Here is a 23,091-nt window from a genome sequence, read left to right as displayed (position 1 = left end):
GGATCTCATTTCTTCAAATTTTGCAGCAAATGACTGGCATCATGTTAAACAAAAGTCTACATTTCTTGAGCTTAATAGAATAAGTATAAAAATTTACAACTATTTGAGATCTTAAATATTATCTTATTGTATAAGTAAAGCCAGACTTTCCAGGCATTTATTTACCGTGTAGGAACCGGAACCTCTGTGAGGCCTGAGAGAAGCACAGCAGGGGAGAGCCTCACAAAAGCAATAATAGGTCTTTCTAAAAAATCTACTTCTCCCACTAACACATTTGATGCTTCTGCTCCTGAAGGAATTTTCCTCATGAAGTTCATATCAACCTATTCATACAAAGATGAAACAAGTGTTTATTCCCTTACATTTATTAGCAGAAATTCTATAACATAATTATAAGTTTATTGGCATATACTAGACATTTATGCTACAAAGAAAAATAAAAAAGCAAATTAAATATCCCACAGTACAGAAAAGACAAACATATGTAGAAAATGTCAGCCAGCCAGCCAACTAATAATAAATTATTTTCTAAAAGTTAGAATTACTACCACCTACTATATTCTAGAAGACTCCAAACTGAATAACCACCTTTCTAATATTACTTATCATGACAAACATTCCATGATAGGACATAACTTAACAAAATCTATGCACAATTTACTAAGGAGAGTTCATGTAATTACACATGGTTTCTAGAATGCAGTTAGTTATTCCACAGCTGCATATTTCAAATGTCATAATTTTGAAAAATAAATTATATGTTTGTGTTTTCATCCATAAGAAATATGATGGCTGAAAATCTTAACATTCATTTCTGTACATAATTACAGAAGAGCATTAGAAAATGGTACAGCACAAGAACTCTGTATTCACATACACACACACAAGCACCAGTTACATTGCTATCTAGAGAACTTACAGATGGCCTCTTGAGTCCCACACCAAGTGTGCCACAACTACAGTGCCAGGAGGCTGACTCCTGCCCAACAGGAGACAAGGCAGGTGTACAGAAGGACAGGCCAAGCAAAAACATAAAAACTGTGACAGAGGAGCAGGAATATATGGCACCTGCCATGATTAGATGAGAACTACAGTGTAAGTTAGCTTTCCTTAAACATAATTATTTAACTTGGCAAACCAATTTTCTTACAGTGTTTCACAGTATAGATGACACTACAGAGTGAGTTTTATAGTAAAAGCCATAATGGAACTTGTCCAGCAAATTTAAATTATGAAAGCAATACAAGGGATATACAGTATTACACAAGATTTCCTTCACAAAGTGATATTATATGCTCCTAATGATCAAGATGTGCAATAACTTTTGTACAGCAAATTCATAAAACATATAAAGGAAAACCCTTTAAAATCCCTCTTTACAAAAAAACCCCAAAAGTCAGTCCTAGAAAAAAAAACATTACAACACCATCTACAAAATTGTTTTCATAAGAGTCTATAGCAGATCTGAAAATATCTCCCTCTGCGTGAGAAAGTACAGCAGCTGCACTCTCAAAGTTACCAAAATACTGAAAAGATCAAACGAAACAGAAAGTTCAGTCCCACTGGGAAGAGTTTCGAAACATCTGACACATTTAGCCTATGCCATATTTTGACACTCCTACATACAAGTTACATCTTAGTACATATGTCTTGTGTACACCCATACACAGGCATAAGTACACGTGTCTTAGTTGTAACTAAGAGAGAAGTTATAACCACCACATTTTTTGTTACATAGTTATTTTGTGCTAAACATTAAATACCTTAATGTTATTTACCTTACTAAAATCAACCGTGCTGTTTTCTCTGCTTCCTCCTGTCCCAGTACCTTTAACATCTCCACTTTTCCCAGTGTCTAAATTTCCAGGTGCTGACTGCGGAGATGCTAATAGCCCTAAATTAAAACAAAGGAGAGAAGTTCAAAACGGTGTATGAAGTAAACTGAGTACACGACACTACCAAAACTCAATGTGGCAGCTTGCTTAAAGCAAATGTGCAAGTTATTCAGTAAGAGTGCCCTACATTAGTATCATAAATGCAACATTAACAAGTCACTGTGTTGTCAGAGAAATGGCATAATTAAAAAAAATTAAAGTTTACTGCCCAAATGATGGCCATTTGCAAAACAGTCACCAGAAAACAAGAGCTACTTTAATTACAGAAAAACAACTGTTGACATTTTAATAGTAACCACTGTAGTACTTAGTAGATAGCATCTTCGCTGTATTTGTAAATCCTCAAACACTGAAAGCAAACACCTCTGCTACCTAGTCTGCTATATAGCAGTTACTTCAACTGTAAAAAGCCTTGGCAAGCCTCAGGCTACAACTATGAGGAACGATACCCTGGTAGTTAACTACGCTGTACAAGTAAATAGCAACTACATAAAGGATAGACAGCTTGCAAACCATGATTTCAATCAACGGATCAAAGGTCCAACTATTGATCTGACCAGATGTTACTATATTAAATGGTCTCTCTTAACACATTAGCTAAAGAGGCACATACAATGAAGTTTATTCAAGTTTATTCAAAGTACAGCTTCCCTCCAATATCTGCACCAAGACAAAAGCCTTTTATGTAGCTTGCTACGCCACTAGCAACGTTGAATTGCAGGTTCAGCAAAGGGCGCAAAAAGCAAGTAACCCAGGTGTTCATACATATTGACTTCCACGTTGCAACATGCTCATCCCTACCAAACTATCATTTGAAAGCTGGTCTAGGCATGCATAACCAAGCTCAAATCCCACCTTTTGGATTACAGAGTTTTTACTTGTTCAGTTTAACATGCACTAGAAGTGCATTTGGCCTTGCTTGTTTACACTAGACCTTTCAGATGTGGTGATAAAACATGCTTTAACATGCTTTCAAAACCACATTTAGACAAAGACTGATGTCTAAACATTGTATTGCATGCAGAAAGTTTGTATTTAGGTCAAGCATCAGTCTAGTCAAGATAAAATCGAAGTCCTCACTGGCTACCTTTCAGCTATTGTTCCATCATAACTACTGCTGCATAACTACTTGCATCCCTCCATGTTTATAATTTAGCAATTTGACATTTTTTAGCATTTTAAATGACAACTGAATTCACTTTCTTTGATCCCCAAATTTACTTCCAAAAAACTCTTTCAAAGAGCCATCATATCAATGGAAAACATGCAGGTCCAAGCCTTCACCGTTAATTTTCATTCTTACAGTTCATATGGACATAAGCGGTGTGGATAGTTTTTCCTGAAGCAAAAAACAAATGAAGTTAATAAGCTGTAATTTCCTTTGTGAATCCTAATATGCACAAGTAATTAGCTAACACTATAAATACTACGTTCAGTTAGCTAGACCAAAAAGAAAAAAATAATCACATGCTACCCTTCTGCTCCAAGACGTACACATTACTCACAAGAATAACTAACAGCAATCAACCATCTGTGAAATCAGCTGTTCAAAGTATTTAACTGCATAAGAGTTGATGTTAAGATGTATTTGTAGGACTAGAAATAGAACAGAAATATTAAACAGTTGTTGCAGAAGAAGAGCATAATATAGACGTTTATGCATACAACCTTTTTCCCCCCCTCTATGTAGCAATAAAGGTAACTAAAGATGTGTATGACAGATGAAGGATGAGCAATAATGCATAATATTGCAGTTTTTGCAAATGCCCTGTGAGCAAGAGCAAGCAGAGACTAGAACAAAAAGTGGCGAGACAATCAAGGAGGAGGATAGAGAAAAAGGATTCTACGTCTTAGCATAAACTAATCTATTATTTCAGTACTAAAGTAATACTAAGTCTTCTAAAAGGTTTGCCTCCAACCAGTCACAGTTAAGGCTCACAAGTTTTGGCACCGATACAGGAACACTTGTCTGATCCTGAGCCACATGTAAAGAGTTTTCCTTTCTGTTGGTCTTGCAGTTGGACAGACTTGCTGCACTCACATGAAAATACTGCTTACAGGTTTTCAGACCTGAGCAAGCATTTCCATGTGATACTGCATTTCATTATGCATATCAACCACTCTGATATTTGCAGGGAAACTCAGAATAAAAAATTACCATCTCTAATAACAAAACACTTTTACTGAAATCTCACACTAATAAAGGAACTTACTTCCTCCTCTTCTCCAGTTCAGTAGATACGACTCAGAGACTACTGCTGAAAGGAAGACTACCTAGTAGTTTTTCCAGACTGTGAGACAGAGAAATTCATCTAGACTTACCAAGCTACCAAGGAGATCATTAAAAATATATAGTACTCTTCTCGATGTTGTTAGTTAGGTAAATATACCACCTGCCTCCTTTGAAAGACAACAGTGGATTGAGTCTTGAGTAAGTCTGGATTAAAACCTAGTAAGATCACTCAAAGTACTTACAAATACACCTTCACTAAAGATCATGTGCATTTTCTAGCCAACTACACTTAGTTTAATACTGTGATCACAAAAATCTAATGGACATTATCTACTGGAAAAAGAAGAATACAGACATTTGCCTCACTTCTCTGCTTCAGTAAAAAAAAAAATTAAGGGGAAATAAGATGAGTTCAACACCTAAGCATGACTATTCCAACATAACTTTATTTATATAGGCAAAATTTATGAAATACAAAACTTTTAAATACAAAGTCACACCATATTTTTGAGGAAATAAAGATCAATTTTTAAAAATAAATTCCAATACAGCCTTAATGTGAAAAAATATTAAAATTATTCCTAGAAGGAAGGCAAATATGTAAACCTTTCTGAATTACTGTGTTCAGCACATAATTATTGGAAGAGCAAAACCATTTTACATACTGTTTTACTCAGTTTTAAAGTACATTTATCAGTGAACCAAAAGACCCCTTAAAACAGGCTGCTCTGCTGTTGTTCACAGACATTAAAAAAAGCTTAATAATGCTGGTGAATTAACAGTGTTCGTCTTTGGCTGTGACACAGCTCTCTTCCTAGCTCTACCTATGGAATTCATTATTCAACAGTTTCAAAGATGGGGAAACAAAAGCTGTTCTTCAACTGATGACAAAAGAAAGGAAAAAAAAAAAAACGTTGAAGAGAACCCTTTGCCTGGTTGACTTACTATGAACTGATGACAGGCTGATAAAAAGTTATGTGGTAGACTGAAAGTGTGTCACTCTTCCCTCCTTTTACAGTAATTCACGTTAAGTTCAGTAACCTTCCAGTTATTTATAAAGACTAAAAAATAAAGTCTGAATAGCACAAGGCTAAGGATAGACAAATGCTAAACAGAAGAAAGCCACCTATTACAAAACTAACACAGTTCCTAATGCTTACATGAGGCAAACCCAATGCAATCATACAGACTTGGAAAAAGTATTCAGGTTGCAATATTCTGAATTACTAGAGAGCAATACAGACTATAATCTATAGTGGAATGGACCAAGAAGGTTTTTTTGGGGGGGGTTGTTTGGTTTGGGGTTTTTTTGGGGGGGGGGGGGGGGGGGAGTAGTTAATATAAAGATGATGACTTCCTCTTCAGGGTTGCCTTCAAGTCTGTCTCCCAAGACAGAGATTAGTCCAGTTGCAGCCCTGAAGTTGTAGTCTGAGAATGTCTTCAAAGACATCTCTACAGAAAATGTGTCTTTCTGTAGTCAGATAATTTCTTGAATTAAAAAAAAAGGCGGGGGGAAGCGGGGGGGGGGGGGGGGGGGGGGCGCACCTGTCTTACATCATTATTGCCGTTCCTCTTTCTCTGGAAAGACTTTTATTTATAGATTAAGTGGGAAATCATCCCTTTCAGATTTTTCCTTTATGAGAAACATCCCCTTGAGGCGCAAAAGCAATTTGAACATGACTTGGAGATTCTGGTGGAAAGCTTTATTAGTGATGATAATAGCATCGAGTACTTGATCTTCATTTGTTTGCCTTCTCTTGGATTCTAAAGACCTTGGGTCTGGCATGCTGTCATTCCTGTCAGATGAGTAGAAACATGAAAACTGGAAAACCAATTACAGCTGCTATTTTACTTCTGGTTCTTCATTACCTTTGAAAGATCACCCATGAAAGAGAACGATCTTCATGTGAATTCTCTTATTTTCCCACAAGGAAGTCAGAGAAATAATTTTTAGTTTGCTTTTCTGAATTTAAGTAAGGATGGGACCCCTACTCCAACTCAAGATAACAGCCTACAACATAGTTTGCTCTTTCCTTTTCAGTGACTTAGCTGCAAAATGTGACAAGACAGATAACCAGAGCCTTTTCTGGCAGCGTATTTTCACTGCTCTATGTAACAGTGTGCTCTTACTTATTAAACAAGTGAGGAAGGACAACCAAGAAAAGCCTCATTGAAAGAATTGAGTGAAATCAGCTTCTCCTCCCCCCAATACACGTAGGTGTAAAGCAGTCAAATCTATAAGCTAGATGCTAGATATTGGCAAAATAAGTTTCTGGGAAGGAGGGAAAGGAGAATAAAAAGAAGCAGGAGGAGCCTGAAGGCTAAAGAGAAATGTGATCCCCTTAAAGACATGAGCTATCTAGAAGAATCCTGAAGTCTCTAAATAGGTGATAATTTTGCAAAAGTAAAGCAAGTATAACAGTATGTATGCAGAATGCACGAGTTATGAAACATTTACTAAAAACGATTAAAGAAGCCATCAGAACTTTCCATCCTTTCAACTTCCCTATATATATACATACCTTTTTACATGTGAAGAACAATAGCTTTGCAAGACAATAACTTAATAAATTGCTGAGCTCTAACCTACAATTATAAACTCTTAACTACCTTATCGTATTTTGCATATCAAACGCAACAAAACAGTTACCAAGTGTCTGATGCTGAAGAAGTGCACTAATGGATAGCTATCTGGGAACAGTTGTAGGTGAACTGAACCTGCCAATTCCGTCATAAACTACTACTGGTTTTAATTGCCCTAGTTTTTCAAAAGCACAAAGGCAACAATAAAACTGCTTAAAGACTTCATGATACAACTAAACTACGAACACTACTGATAATTGCATCCTTCCCAATTCTTTTTGTATTCATCTCTAACACTTCGCTATGTCTTCAGCTGTAGCTATCTCAGGATATCAAACACTGTTTTAAAATACTAACTCGATCACTGACAAAAACAACAAATCAAAACCCAACATGGACTGTAGGTGAGTGAAAGGAAAAGGCCACCATTTTTGACATTTTGCTTATATATGATATTTTAAAACCATATTCCTTTTTATTTACACAAATGAAGGTTAAATTTTTTTTTTGCTGGCTTTAGTTAAAAGCTAAAAAGTTAAAAATGCCAAACAAGAACACAGTCACAACTGAGAAGACATAAAACATGCAGGCAGAGGTAACATATTCCTTTGTGCCCAAGTTATGTGCCAAAAACATCGCAATGCAAGTGATCCAGATGCAGACAGCATTGCACATGGACAGCTTAAATTTCAATAGTTGCCTGGTGTTTTGTCAATATTTTCCTCTGTCTTCTTTTCCTGGCTTTCCTGGACTTCTAAGTCCTCCTCAGGTGGGTGGATTATTACTGAAGGAATATCATCACTGGCAGGTGACACCAGCAATTCCTTGCCCTGAAGCGGACTTGGCTGGGCACTTGTGGTTGGCGGGTGGCTGCAGGTAGGACTGGAAGGTGGTGTGTTTTGAGGGGTAGTTACAGGGGTTGTACACCTTGAGGTTGCCGGCGTTCCAGCTCTTGAAGAAGGAAGAAGGTAATTGAGAAGAACTGACAAACGGTTTTCTCCTCTCAGGGAAATATTTGAGGCGGAGAGACCTGTTCGCAAAGAGTGGCGGGAGGCTGAAAGGCCTTCCCCTGAGATAAAACAAATGAAACACCATGAGGCTTACAACAGGGATATTACTCAAAAACCCACAGACACAAATATGCATTAACAATTTACATAGTAAATTGCAAGCTTTATGGGCCAGAAGTGTCATACTCATGCAAGTAAGACAAGAGATAAGAGCAAATCTGATCTCAGACATTAGAAAAATCAGAAATTACTGATGAGTAACTAATTAGAACGCCAAAGATATGTGGGAGAAGATATTACCTTAAAGTCAGTATGATTTGTTAATGTAACAAAAAAACCTGAATCTCTTGAAACTGACTCTTAAAATTTTCCTAGAATTTCTTATCCCAAGTTGCACAGCAGCTACCTTTAATGCCATCCAAAAAACACAGTAAAAAAAAAAAACATTAGTAGCCAAAATATTACAAGACTTCACAGTTAACTGCATCCATTATATACAAAGTATTGTTAATTTTTAAAATTAAAATATTTCAAAGTGAACATGATCGAACATATCTAATCAGGTCAGATGCAACTGTCTTCCAATAAAAGTCTTCTTTTAATAAGAAGTTTCCTAGCCATCTGTAGTCTCCATATATACTTTTGAAGTGGGCAGGAGGATGAGATACATAGTCCCTTCTCCATTTCGTCTTGCAGTGACTTACCCAATATCCCCATTTGCCTAAAACCAAACACATTCTCCAAAATCCATTGCTACTTTTCTTGCCCTATCCAGTTTCAGTGTCCCACTAATTTCATATAAAGCAAACAAAGTCTTGTCACGGTTCTCTCAGATTTAAGTTTGTAATGGATTTCAGTTCTTCCTTAAGCAGGAAGAGAGACTGTCTATCCTGACATCAGTACTTCCGTTAGAAGGTTTAGCAATACCATTCACTCTGTTTACTGCAAACGCTTTTCCTGGGATGGCAGTCTCCTTGAGACGAGTACCAACTACTTCTCCTACAATCTCTGAAATCAAACACGTGCTGTTTTCACATACCATGCCATCAAGCAAGGAAACAGAAAACTAGACACATTTAGACTCACATTTATACTGGGCACTACAGAGACCAACATGTTGAACAATCCTAGAATAATTTACAGAAGGAAGCGCAGAAAGTATGCCTAGGTAAAGTTCACGTACATTTGCCCACCCCCCCAACAATGGAAGAGTGGATCCTACAGATACAAACGATTTAAATTAAGAATGAAAGCCTCAAAGATCAACTATTAAAACTGCAGTGCAGTAAAGACAAGAGGACCGATAAAGAAAACTGGTTGTCTATATTAATCACGACAATAATTAGACTTCTGTCAGTATATCTGTGATGAATCACCAACATGAGGTGTCCAAACACACACAGGTGTAAAAAGGAGCCTAAAAAGTATTATGCACATATGCATGTTTGGTTTACCAGTTTATTAGAAGGTAACCACAGGATTATAAAGAAAAACTAAATCAGTATACACTGGCAAAGAGTTCATCATGCTATTCTGGTTTCTTATTTCAGCATATATCCCATATTCTATTGTAGGAATAGTATTAAGAATAAAATGCACTGGGAAGTGGAAGTGATACGTGTATATATATATATATATATATATATATATGAAAAGTAACTGACAAGCAAGAGACCTCAAATACAAAATTGTCAGAATTACAACTGGGGATACACGTGTTCAAGGATGGGTAAAACCAAGTTTATATGTGAAATTTTCACGTTTGCTCAACAAAACAGGAAGGTCAGAAGTTATAGAAGAATTTATGCTCTTATGTAAATTAGTTGTATTTTCATTCTAGAAAAAAAAATTCTGAAACTATCAGGGACATATTTAAGCATACATCATATATTCACTAGCTAACAAAAAGTATCAGCAAGGTTGGACATTTGCTGGAGCATATTCCAAGTACATATCAAACTGAGAGCTCCCAACAAGCACTTAATTAAGTGGAACACATTCTAAGCAATGAGGCATCTTTCAAGACGGCAAAGGAATTTCACTTCAAGGAATGATTCATGAAATCAGTACCAAGTTTTCACTAGACAAAAAAATTTAGTTGAAATTATATGTGTCTTAGTTAATGCAAGGCGAAAGAAAACATAAAGAACAGAGATGGAAATAGAGGCCATAAGAAATAAAAGAATAAATGTATGCAGCTCTGCAGTATATATTGCTATTTGGACTTTGGAAGTGGATGTCTAGAGTAATTGTATTGATATTCCAGAATATTTTCAGGAATTGGTTCAATAAAAGATGTGGTACAGCCTATAAAAACAATGCAAATACCTTTCTTGAGTTTGGGGTTTTTTTCCCCCCCATTAGATCCTTCTCTACAAAACAAAGTAAAAATAAACAGCATCCTAGATAAAAGTAATTTCTTCACCATTAGCATAGTGAACTTCTATCCATATTAACGTACCAACACTGGATTAAAACATGGTAATTCTCAGCACCACTGAACTCATGACATGACCACAAAGTAAATCTCTAGTATAAAGACTGAATAAGCAAGTAGGATCCATCTGACAAACATATAAAGCTATGCCACGATGCTGAAATTCCTCAAACATTACACATTTTATTCAAACATAGCCTAAAAAGCTTTAGGACCAATGTAGGTCTATTTCTATACTTTAAAACAATAATGCATGCTATGTATACAAGCAGGAGTACAATGTTTGAGTAAATTCAAAAATATACAGAAACATCATCCACAGCTACACATCACACACGCTGTTATCATTAGCTCATTGCTTATCGAGAAGGAAACACTTATCTGCTATTATCAGCTGAATTTTCCTTCATCTCCCAGTAAGAACATTATTTAAACAGGTTGGAAAAAACTGGATGCTACAACTTATCTCACCATTTCGTTCAAGCAAGTGAGGGTCAGAATGTTTCTTGCCTATATCTGCAAAAGACCGAACCAGGGGAATCCGATTGCTGAATTTTTTCTCATTCTGATGATGGTGCCTTTTTAGAAGAGCCTCTCTCACATTCTCTCTTATGGATTCATCCAGCTGGCCAGAGGCAATCATGTTGTCCAAAACCATATCTACATAGTAAGAACAACAAAAAAAGAAAATCATATATGTGGCTATCAAATCTCTCCTTCACCACACTCAAGCATTGTGGTTGCACCAAGTAATAAGAAAAAAATTAAAACTATTTTAAAAAGTAAAGTCTTTTCTTTAGCAAAGTCATCTTAAAGAATCCACAGGAAATTTTCAAAGATGTCACTAAACAAACAAATGTGAGAATAAGGAAAGCACAACAAGCGAATCCAAAAGACAGTATTTATTTTTTAAAATTATGCTATTAATAAGTTACTTCATATTTTATAATTTATTGTCATTTACTTCAGCTTTCAATGGCAACTCCTTTTCAAAAAAAAAAAAAAAAAAAAAAAGCATCTGTATTCCACAATGCTCCACTAAAAGTGAACACACAAAGACAGAAACACAATAGAGAATAGACTTACGACAGTCTTAACCTGGTGTTCCCTATTTTGAAAGTGTATGACTATATAAAATGGAAAGTTATTATAGAATGAGATTAATTCCTTAACTCCTCTGTCACCTCCAGATGCCCTAAGTTCCTCTATGGAACTTCATGCAATTCACATGCTTTAGAAGAGGAAGTATAAAACAAAAGCTATTTACATCACCTAAAACTAACTAATCAGTGGTCAAACAACATCAAGTTTGAAAAGGGCATCTCATCAGTATGCTCAAACCAGGAAAGAAAGCCTGCACATCTTGGAAAGTATCTGCTGTGATTTCTTAGCTGCCTTTTTTTTAATTAATTAATTTTAAAAAACAAAAAAGCTGCACAAATCAACACAAACTTATGTGACAGCTTTTAAAGTATATTTTGCCAGTCTTAACTGATGTATCAAGAACTTAACTGTCTTGGTAAACTGCAATTATACAGAACTTTTCACCATGGAAAAAAAAAGGTTATGGCTTAGAATACCTTACAAACAAAATTATATGCAGCAAGGTCTCTGTCAGTACGGTGCAGCTTCCTTCCGGGATTACTGGCAACACACAGCCTTTTGTTATAGCTTCTCAAAAGGAAACCTGCCACCCTCTCCCTCCTGTGTTAAGTGAGAACCAAGAATACCTACTAGGTATTCCCAGCTCATGGAAACAAGACAATACAGTTGTATGTCAAGGATTGTTATCCTACATGCTTCCTAATGGCACCTAAAATTAACTTGAAACAAATTCATGCAATCTCTTAAGACATCCTAGTTTCAACTAAAATACCTGCTATTAAAACAGTGCTGTTTACACAGAATTAAGCAATAATTATTTTTCTTATGTTCTAAGTTTATTGCTAAATTCAATTATTTAAAAAAAAATTATTAACCAAACTTTACTTTTACAAACCATGTATTGAACACTCTTGCTCAGTAAGTCAGGGAAACAGGAAGGTAATACCAATTTCCTGAGTGATTTTCAAAGATTTTAAAACAAAACAAGAAAACATTTCAAGCACTGCCCAAGTTTTTAATGCCAAAACACCTTGTCCTTCACATGTGTGTTGGTCAGTCCTAAGCCTAGCATGATTCCTGAGAAGGCATTCCACTGTGTGGTACCTGTAGCAAGACATACCAGGAAAGTTATGTAAAACTAGTTCAAAGGCATTCAGGCTAAGCAGGGGCGTGTATGTGCATATATATATAAGATATATATATAGAGAGAGAGAGGGATATATATATGTATGAGAGAGAGAGATATCTTTCTTTTATATATATATATATCTATCTCTATCTCTATCTCTTTCCTTTATATATATAAGAAAAAGTCTTCAAAGCTGATTTTATAATATCCAAAATGACCATGTGATTAGTGAGGACACTCAACATAGTAGGTCAAACAACATGTACAAAATTTATTTCTGCTCACCTCTTATAAAGGTGAAAAAAATACCAGATGTGCAACAATCAACTGCACTAATGGCATCAAGTTAACATCAGCCAAGTTATGATTAATAATTATGGTACTAAAGTGCACAAACAAGTCCTAAAATGTTCTGGCAGATATTTACATTTCATCTGTAGAAACAAAGACAGAGAACACATTCAGGGATTAGAACATAAAGGCAAATTCTGGGCCTCATTCTAAAATATGTAATAAAGGAGGTCCAACTCATCCAGTGTAGCTCCTTCTAAGTGAAGTTTGTAGGACCAGCTCTTTACAACCAGATGAAGAAACTGCCATAAGCATGCACACACCTGCTTCTTCAGTATAGTATTTTCAAGAACACAAAAAGACACCATCAAAAACATCTTAAGTTATAGACTACAATTTAGGAATAAAATATTTAAAAAAAAAAGTTTTGCTGCAACCTGCTATCTCATCTAGTGTGTTTGCTCTCATGTCCAACATGACGGTCCCATTAAGTATACAGCTTCGCAGTTCAAAGAGACTGTGCAGAGACAGAGTTGCTACATAAGGCTTGCTCCATCGATCACCACCATCTTCAACATCCTCTTCAAATTTCAGCCACCTGAAATGCATACGCATACACGTATTTTATTTTTCCTGGAAGACAGACAATTTGGCAAGCAATCCCATTCTTCCCTGTGGGTTCTGTATGACATGGAACAAGAAATCCTATCAGCTCATACTGGCTTTCATTTTCTCAGACAACCCAACTGACTGACAGTCAGAACATTGTTATCAGGCCTTTTAACCACACTCAACTGTTTTAGTTTTTGCCTATTTTGTTTCTTTTGGTTTGAACAATACCTGTCTACTCACGAGTTCTTGTGAACAGTGTGGGTTTGTGCCTTGTTACTTGAGTTGATTATCTTGGGTTTCACCAGTATTTTAGGATTAGAAAGCTGTCTGAAACACACCGTATACCATGTTCAAGTCTCATAGGGTGCTAAGTCAGACATTTAAGATCTAGGTAATACTAATATGTGTGACTATATATTGACCTTGATTCTGACTCACATGCATTATGTAAATTGAACTTCTGCAAAAGCTAGCATGCAATAAGGTAGTTAGAAGTACTGAATGCAGAAGCATTTATTACAACGCATATGTAGAAGGAAGCAACTTAACCAATATTGGCCAAAAATAAGTGTGGGATCCCGTGATGTTCATGCATGCAATTTGCAAAAAATTAATCAAATACTACCTGAGAAGAACATATGTAATACCCAATTTTTGACACTAATATCAGCAATAATAAAGCAAAGAGATTTCTGAGATTGTAAATACTGTGTCCCATGGCTGAACACCTGTATTTATAACTAAACACAGTTGTACTTTTCATAATGCTTGGCATGATCAGTTTTAGGAAAGTCAACACAGCACCAGTTAAGACTGAGGGTCTCTTGAGAAACCATACTGATTCTTTCAGACTTGGACAATAAGAACAAAAGTTTTTATTTGCTGAGTGTGAACTGAGTGAACTCCTACAGTTCATGAAAATTCTAATCTAGACCTGGTTTGCAGTTCTTTGAAATAAAATCACTAGAATATATACCTTGAAACAATCTATTTTTAGCATACCTAGCTGTTTCTTTCCATTCATATTCTTCTCCATCCCTGAAGCAAAGTTCATCCATTTCAGTGAAGAGATCATGGGGAATGTGTTCATCATCATCTTCAGTACCCAAAATAAACTGCACTCGTTGGGATGGTGTGTCTTGAAGAAAAGGAGAAACTGAACAATTAAAAGAATTCATACTTCTATTATGCAAGAAACACCACGCAAGAGTTAAGTCTCCTGCTCTCAGAAATATGCAGCGCAATATCCTCTTCAAGAGGGATTAGGAACAAAGGAAACATGGACTTTCTTTAAAAGGAAGCCCTTTTAAAATTTTTTGTTGTTTCCAAAACAAAACATTATGTTTACATAACACAATTAAGTATTTTCGGCTCTTCTATGGATTAACAATATGAAAATAAACATCAACAGCAAAATTGGTAAAAAAGCAAAAATTAATATACCGACGTGTTAAAAAACTTGTTTTCACTTTGAGAACAAAATAAATGATACCATCATGACACAGACACTAATTTGGGGGGGGGGGGGAACGACACCACAGGTTGATGGAAACAAATAGCCTGACTTATAGATTGGTTGCCCTAGTAATAGTTCAAGATACTAAATAGCTGGCGCTTTTTTTTTTCCCCCTCTACATAGTGGGTACCCAGGCACCCGTATTGTTAGAGCAGCAGATTTTTCAGCAGCCTGTTGCTACTTACATAGGATGGAAAAAACTGTTAACTTTCTCATTGCATGGTTGGAGCACTGTACATAAATTAAATTAGCACAGGAAAGTAGAAACTACACAGCTAAAATGCTGATGAAATATTTTAACTTCTCATGGTGTAATGCCTAGTGGAACAGGCTCAGTAATAACCTATAACAAAATTTAACTATCTTTATTGATCAAATTTAAGTAGTGGACTTCACTGCTATGAGTAAAACTTTGAAAAAAAACCACAATAAAACCACATGTTTTTAGAGATATTTCTAATACCTACACACAGATCTTGTTTCAACTCAAGGGAGAGCTTTGAAATTACAAGGGTTCAATAATGTCGTAATCACAATGTTATCTCAAGGAAAGTCAGACACAGAAAATCCAGGTGAATCTCAACTTCAAAAATTTTACTTTGTTCACTGAAACACCACTCTCACAGCTGCTAGATCTGAACATACAACTGTACACTTCACTACAGAAGGAATATCGCCTTTTAGATTTAGACATAAGATCTGAGTTCCTAATAAACTTCATTCAGAATTGAATTTTGCTTTTCATTGTTGTTGTGGCATACATCATCATCCAGTAACATAATTCTGAAAAGAGCTCTTGAATACAAACAACATTCATTATCAATGAAGATCTAAAGCAGATTGTTTCTGTCCCAAAACCAACATACCCCAAGAATCCTGCCATATCCTGTGTACCGAGGATAGAGAAGTAACCAGAAGAGATAAGTGTGTATTTCTATTTAATATTACTTGCTGCTTCAGAACCTGTACAGCAAGACTCTACAAACATAAAATCAAATTATGATGATTTGTATTTGGGAGGGGAAGTTTTGACGATGGATGAAACTAAAAACTGTAGGAGAATGGTAAGAGGAGACTTTTCAAATGCGAGTGCTTTGACAACTCCTTTGTTTCAGGGAACTGGCCCCACGTAGAACACAGTTCTAGCCATAGAAAGGTGACAGTGAACAGCATGGTGTCCACACCTGAAGTGGAACATTGCACCATATCTTTCCCATTCACTACAGCCTAGGAATAAAAATGGGTTTGAGATCTTGAAGAAAAACTACTAAGAGTACTGCCAAATAATTTCATTTCAGAGAATGTTATAACAAAGTCATCACCTCTTGAGGATAAGGGGTTGGCTGGGGCAGCAGTGTCTGATCCAAAACTAAACTTAGGAGGTAATACAATTCTTTTACTATTACTACCAGACAGCAAGAAGGCTGAAGGAAATATTTTAATAGATCATTGATCAAATTACCATGGCAAATGCTGCTTCACAGCTATATTCATACTTTCAAAAACCTTGAGTGACAGAGGAAGAGTAACAGAAGGCTACACGATGTGAAAAAAGTGTCTAATTTAAATAACACAGATTTTTATGCTACAGGCAAGTACTGCAAAGCTCTAGTATAACTTCTTCAGTGCAGGCTGCTGAACATTCATGCAGACACCTGGATGAAGTCCAACGGCTTATGATTTAGATAAAATACAACCACAAAATCCTTGCCTGATTGTACATAGAAAGACATTAATTACAGTGAGAATCAAAGAAACAGCAGAAAACAAGCAAAGTTTAACCACAGAGTAACTACTACAAATTTACTTTCAAGAGACACAAGGAACTGGCACAACAGATTTCTTACCATATGATGGAGATTCTCGGCCATCCTCTCTGTCAGTTTCTTTTTCTTTTTTTCTTCTGTGATGCCTGTGCCCACGATGTCTATGCCGTCGACGGCCTTGCTTTCCAAAGGGGACGTGAACTCCAATATACACAGCTCTGTGGCCTTTTCAAGAAAGTTTAAAGGAAACAATTAAACAAAAAATTATCTCCTGTCCAAATTTAGTGTCTTAGTCAAAAAGACAAGGAGTTTGACAAAAAGAAACCCCAAAACACTTGGCAAAACTAACTTTAGTGAACTAATACTACCATTTCCTTTCTGTCCTTCCCTGGTCTCAAGGAACTAGTGCTATACTCATTTCCCTGATAAACTGAATAAGAATATGGCCCAATTTAAGAACTCAGTTGTGAAACAGTAATATAGAAACCCAAGCTTGACCTCTAACACTGAAAGAAGCTACTTGATAAACACCAGGGCACGGCAGAGAAATTACATGATACTCCTCTTGTTTGCAAGGATTCGTATCAGGATAGTTGTTACAATGGCAAGATGTAATCTCCTAGTTCAGTTTATGAACTTCATTAAGAAATTACCCATCGTTTAGAGTCAGCAAGGAGTTTCCTCTGCTTAAATGAACTGCCAAGATTTCTTCAAGTAGCATGTGACACATCTAGGTGAACCTGATGTTCAACTATACCACTAATTTAGCATCAGTTTGGAAGTGTATGCCAAAACATCAAATAACTTACAGCGAAGGTTGGGGTTTGGGGTTTTTTTCTGTTTTAGAATTTTTATTAAGTTTAGGTAGTACATCCTCAAATTCATACATACTGCTCATGTACTTTCAACATCTTGTTCTTCCTTTGACCCTTCACATTAAGGCAATACTAGCATCAACAACTTGGAAAAAGAAATCAATCAACAGACTGTTATGAGTATATTACTACTGTGTCTCCTGTGACGGAGTTAGCATATACAATAACCTTTTCAATTCCTTTTTAAACAAACAATCTCAGGAAGAGACACATTAACTATAAGCCTGGAGGTTAACGCTAAATACTTTGTTTCATGCTGTAGAAGAGTTATTACAGAAGACTGACATTAACAAAAGGAAAAGGAAGTGGTTTTCATCTCTGAGACACATGCAAATTCAGCAAATTTATAGAAGAGGAGCAAGCCCTACGAGTTGTGACTGTACACATACATGCGCGTATATATGTGTGTATAGCATGCACAGACACTAGATTAAGTAAATTGAAAAATACTGGCAATTACAGAGCTTTAAAGAAATAAAGAGTGGTAGTATATTAAACTTGTTTCCCAAGAAAAGCATCTCTGAGCCCAAAAAGATACATGAAACTTATTTGTAAGCACCATTTTTACAGTGCTACACGAGTAAAAAAGACTAAGCAAAAGTCAGTAATAATGCACGAGCAAGTTCAATGTTTAATTAATTTGGTCAAGTATCCTTTTCAAATTACAAGACCCGATTCTTGACAGACTTCCAACACTAGTTTTAATTAGAGTTGACTGATTGGCATTATGACCTAATCGGAAATTAAGCATACTAAAAGCTTTTTGTTTCCATGTAAGAGTGGAAAACAGATTAATTTGTTGAAGCATTCATCAGTCCTATTTATAGAGAAAGACTTTTCTTTTGTGAGCTTCTTCTATGAACACTCAGCGGGGCAGCCTGACCTCCACCCTCAACTACTATGCACAATGCAATTCCAGAGAAATTAGTGCAAATGTGACACCTAAACATAAATCAATGCACTTCACATACAGTATGACTAGGTGGCACCATAAACAATGGTCATGTTATTGATACCAACGTGATACAATAAGCTTATGTATAGGTAAAGCAGAAGTACTAGGTTCAAAAACAGCTGCATTACTCACCACACCACACTCAAAGCTGGCTGGTGCAACCGAGTGACCTACCACTCACTGCAAATGCTGTTATCATCCCTGTTAGGAATTTTGTTTTAATTTATATATTCAATTAGCAAGTATTTAACTACAGTTATACATATAGTTAAGCAGCTTTATTTGTTGTCAAAGTGTTTGATTTTTTGCAGGAACTATTTTTTCCTAAGAGAAACTCAAACATATTTCTAGTAATAGAGCATTTTATATTATCAGCTTGTTTTAATATTCTTAATAAGACTGTTCTAAGTATACGTTTTGATCATTGCACAAGAAAAACTTGCAAGTGATTACTTTCTAGAAAATTTCAGGAATCTGAAATTGTTCAATATTTTACTTCCTGAAAAATCAGAAGGACTTCCACGCTTTAGTCCCTTCCTGTTCCCATAAATTAAGACAAAAATCCCACATTGCTTTCTGTATTAAAGAACAAACAAAAATCCCATACCATTTTTTCAAGAGCCTCCATCTTAAACAATTCACCCAGCTATTGCGAAAATAAGCATTTGTAATAGTGTGATCATTTCCATAGTCAAAGACCATGTTGTTGCATGGATGAGAGGTAGAAGTCGTCTATCTCCTGTTACAAAACTGCAGTCTGACTATTTTTTTTTAATAGAAAAGTTTGGAGGAGAGCAGATACGTTGCAAGGGAACAGGTAAAAGCTAGAGAAAACCGAGCTGAAATAAGCAACAAACTGAAGGTGTTTTTAAACAGCCTGAAACCATAGCAAATTGCTTTCCTACCCAAAATGCACTGACCTCACAGCTATCACTATGTGGTGACCTCTCAGCTATCACTATCAGGTGCCTCATAGCTGCTTCAAGGCACACTGAGTAGGCACTGCCAACTTAAGTCCTCAACCTGAGCAGCCAGCCCACAACCTACAACATTTGGTATTACTTTCTACTCCAAAAGGAAACTTTAAAGCAAGCGCCTTCTCACTACCCTAGCAGATTAAGGGTATCACAAAGACGAGGGAACAGGCAAGCAGTGGGTTATCCTACCCTTCAGCCCACGCTGCCCAGAAGCGACTATTGTGTGAATGGCCATTTCCTCACATAGACACTGTCTTGCAGGCAAATGTAAAACAAGAATACCTTCCACAAATCACTTCTGTATATGCAAAGTGATCAGACTGCTACACCTGCAACTGTATTTTGGGACTACTGTGAAATGCTGTCGAGCAAGATTTTCAGCAATTATTAAGTAAAATGCATCTCAATCCAATGTCATACCACCAGAATAACTTCAAGAAAAAATTTTATTTTGAAAAAGAGCTTCTGAATTTTTTTTGTTTTCTTTTTTTGGAGCAAGCCTGGGTGGTGGCAGAACAATAGACTAACCAAGAAAAGTTTCAGGAAGTTATGAGTGCACCAGACTGTTCCTTAAGAAAGGAACCTTTTTTTTTTTTTTTATCATGGATATTCATAAACACAGGACAACTCCACTACTACCTAGGAAATCCAAATCTATTGCTGTTGAGTATACTACCACGATCACCCAAACATATGTTGCAGGTATATTCAACTCCAAAAGGCAGGGCAGAACTGCATAATAAAAGTTGGACAAGCTTAACCTTAATTCTAACTCCATAAAGCAAAGCACTGAGAAGCCCACTAAAAATAAAAGACAGCTGTATCGAGTAGGTCTCTGTTCCCTTAAGTTTCATTCATATAAGAGTAATTAATGTTTGCAGATGGACAGATAAAAATTTACTTATAAACACAGTTTACAAGGTAAAACAAAACACAACAAAAACACAGGGTTTTTTTTCCTTCATTTCCAATGAATTGGGCAAAACTTACAGTTTCCTTCACACGCCCTCTGCCCCTGCCAAAGCCAGAAAGGCAAGTAATATAACAGCAACAGAGAAAAAGTTAACTCTAGAAAGGCTGGGAATTCATAGTACTAGCATCAGTGTTATTTCTAAAAAGAACACAAACTTTTACTTGAATGTTATTTTTAAAAGCTTGAAAGGTACGATTATATGACCTTCAAAGCTTTATTCACACAAATATCTGTACCACAGTACCACTCTCAAGCAAAGCTTGTTATAGAATTACTTTAAACCAATAATCAATAGACTGCCCAATACTAAATTTAGTAATACAAAGCTCAAGAGATAATTGTTCATTTTAATCTAACATGACTTTATCCAAGCTTAGCTGTTCAAATCTACCAAGAGTATTTACTACTTAAGATCCTTATCAGTATGAAACAAATTTAAATGTTAGGAGCTTGCTACATGTCTCCATCACATGGTTGGCCTTACTTCAAAAGTCAGTTTACATCAAATCCTATAAAATTGACAGAATAGAAAATGCTCTGTTTAAGCTCCCTGGTTTCTCCCCAAAGCCCCTAAGAAAATGGTAATAGAAGACTTCTAAAGTCCAAGAGAGATCAAAAACAAGTATCAAAAAATGCTCTGATGTGGCAACCCTGTAAGTACAATTCCACACAGAACTTCCTTTTTTTCTAACCATCATTTTGTTAGATGCCTTTTAAGCTTCATACAAAGGAGGGCATTCTTCCCCATGTTAACAAGGGAAAGTAAATCAAGTTAGTACCTATGTGAATTCTCAAATCCTGTTACTTAGGAATTTGAACTGCAGAGATCATGTATTCATTAAGGTTGTACGAGACATCTGGAGGCAGGCTATCTGGTCCAATCTTGCCCAATGTATAACCAACCTCAAAACTGAAGCCATCTGTTTGGTCAGGATGGCAAACAGCCAAGCTGTGAGTGTCTGTAAGGACAGATATTCTACAGCCTCTCTGGGCAACCTATTCTAATGTATAACAACATACTGCATTAAAAAAATTTCCTAACATCTAATCAGCACTTCCAACACTGCATCTTGTGCATGGTCCCCCTCACCCTTGCACTATGCACTTCCAACAAGAGTCTGACTCCATCTTCTCAATAAGGTCCCAACAGCCTGCTGAAGACAAAAACTTCATGACAAGAATTACTATTTTTCAAAAAAATCTTCAAATAATAATCTGAAGATAGATCATTTATTTTACACAAAAGTCTTTATTTAATCAAATAATGTCATAATCTACCTTGTCCCTGCATGGAGCTTTCCAGTATGGAAAAACTGGAGGATCTGCAGTAGAGATCCTAATCTGTTCCTTAAGACCATAAACTGGGGAAAAAGCAGCTGTTCGATGTCTTCTAACTCACATCCCCAAAGGCATTATCCTAGTAGGAAGCATTTGAAATCCATCATCTCATGCTTTGACATTTAATTCCCCTCACATCACAGAAAGTACTTGTATGCACAAAAATAAGCTCAATGCAATTTATTAGCACAACTTCTACCTCTTCTGTCGCAGGTCTGCTCCGAAGGTAGAAGCACACAAATGGGAAAAACAATCTTAGGTAGATGGAAGTAGTAAAGACTGAGAACAAAAAAGTCTTTTCATGCCCCAAAAAACTTCACAGCCCAAAGGTCTTCTCCAAATATTGTGCACCCTAGTGAAACTTAAGGAATAAGTAAGAATCCCTCATTTACATCCCACCACCACCCTCGCTTTGTTTATTTATTTATAATGAAAATTCTGAAAACTCACTCAAGTCAGTAATTCACTGAAAATACTGCTACCATGCTAATTCTCTAATTTTCTAATTGAAAGTAATGCCACATTTCTGAAGTATGCAATTAAATGTACAGTTTAATATTGATAGTGAAGTACTTAGTGTAAGCCACAAACTACATATTTCAAAATAAACAGTAGTATTTTAGCTCATTTTATGAACTTCTTTCACATGAAACATTCCCAAGAAACAGTCGAATTATTTTCTAAGGAATTAATGTAGTAAAATTGAATATAAAATATTTTCATATAATCTTGGTCTCCCATGCATGAATTGAATATAAAGAAGCCGTATTATTACCAAGGATTCTTCTTCTGTGCTTTGGCAAAAGAATTATTTGACAAAAATTATCTCTTCCTTTCAGAATAATACATTTGAAATAAATTTTTCTAACCAAATCTATATAAAGGAGTAAAGAAAATTTTGTCATGGGACAGTTACATGCCATAGCTGGACCCCAAGGGTTCTCCACAAGTGGAGCATATTTTGGAAACCATTAATCCTCCTGGGCTGTATGCTGAAATCTCCTGTTGCTCCTCGTAATTAAGTATATCTGAGAATACGCTCTTTATACTAGAATACTTTGATCGATAAAATTGAGACGCGTATCCAAAAATCTAGTATGCACAGCATATGGTAAAGCAGCTCAGTAAGAGCGTTTTCTCACTACACAATGAAAGACAGCATCATATTACGCTGACTGGCAGAAGCAGTAAACACCAGATTTCTCATTACCCACAGAAGTGGTTTTTTTTCTGACTTAAAACCAAGTTTGAGTTGGTAGTGGCAGTCATAAGAGAAGAACGCACTGAATATTTCTGTTTGACACAATCAACAAATATTCAAGAAGGCATTACCACTAATTACACGAGACATGCAGGTAGCAACAGTAATAGGAAAAGCTGAGTGCCAGCCGACGGAG

At 36.1% G+C, this 23,091-nt stretch overlaps 1 protein-coding gene across 7 annotated transcripts in view; it reads right to left on the bottom strand.

The window, feature by feature from the left end:
- The window catches only part of SLC4A7 (solute carrier family 4 member 7), a 96,256-nt gene that overhangs the window by 30,413 nt on the left and 42,752 nt on the right, over positions 1-23,091 (bottom strand). For 4 of the 7 annotated variants that reach the window (XM_049798647.1, XM_049798651.1, XM_049798650.1 and 1 more), the window contains exons 3-9: positions 16,658-16,801; positions 14,297-14,432; positions 13,120-13,280; positions 10,630-10,818; positions 1,779-1,894; positions 920-979; positions 166-323 (exon numbers count right to left, since the gene is read on the bottom strand). In XM_049798647.1, the coding sequence (XP_049654604.1) occupies positions 166-323; positions 920-979; positions 1,779-1,894; positions 10,630-10,818; positions 13,120-13,280; positions 14,297-14,432; positions 16,658-16,801 (964 nt within the window). Of the gene's footprint in view, positions 1-165; positions 324-919; positions 980-1,778; positions 1,895-7,411; positions 7,781-10,629; positions 10,819-13,119; positions 13,281-14,296; positions 14,433-16,657; positions 16,802-23,091 lie in introns of all 7 variants that reach the window. The other 3 variants (XM_049798652.1, XM_049798653.1, XM_049798649.1) reach the window with 3 other exon arrangements.

This window comes from Accipiter gentilis, chromosome 4, assembly GCF_929443795.1.
Source record: "Accipiter gentilis chromosome 4, bAccGen1.1, whole genome shotgun sequence".
Lineage (NCBI taxonomy): Eukaryota > Metazoa > Chordata > Aves > Accipitriformes > Accipitridae > Astur > Astur gentilis.
Note: the sequence above shows the minus strand (reverse complement) of the source record. Positions and strands in the feature narration are given on the sequence as shown.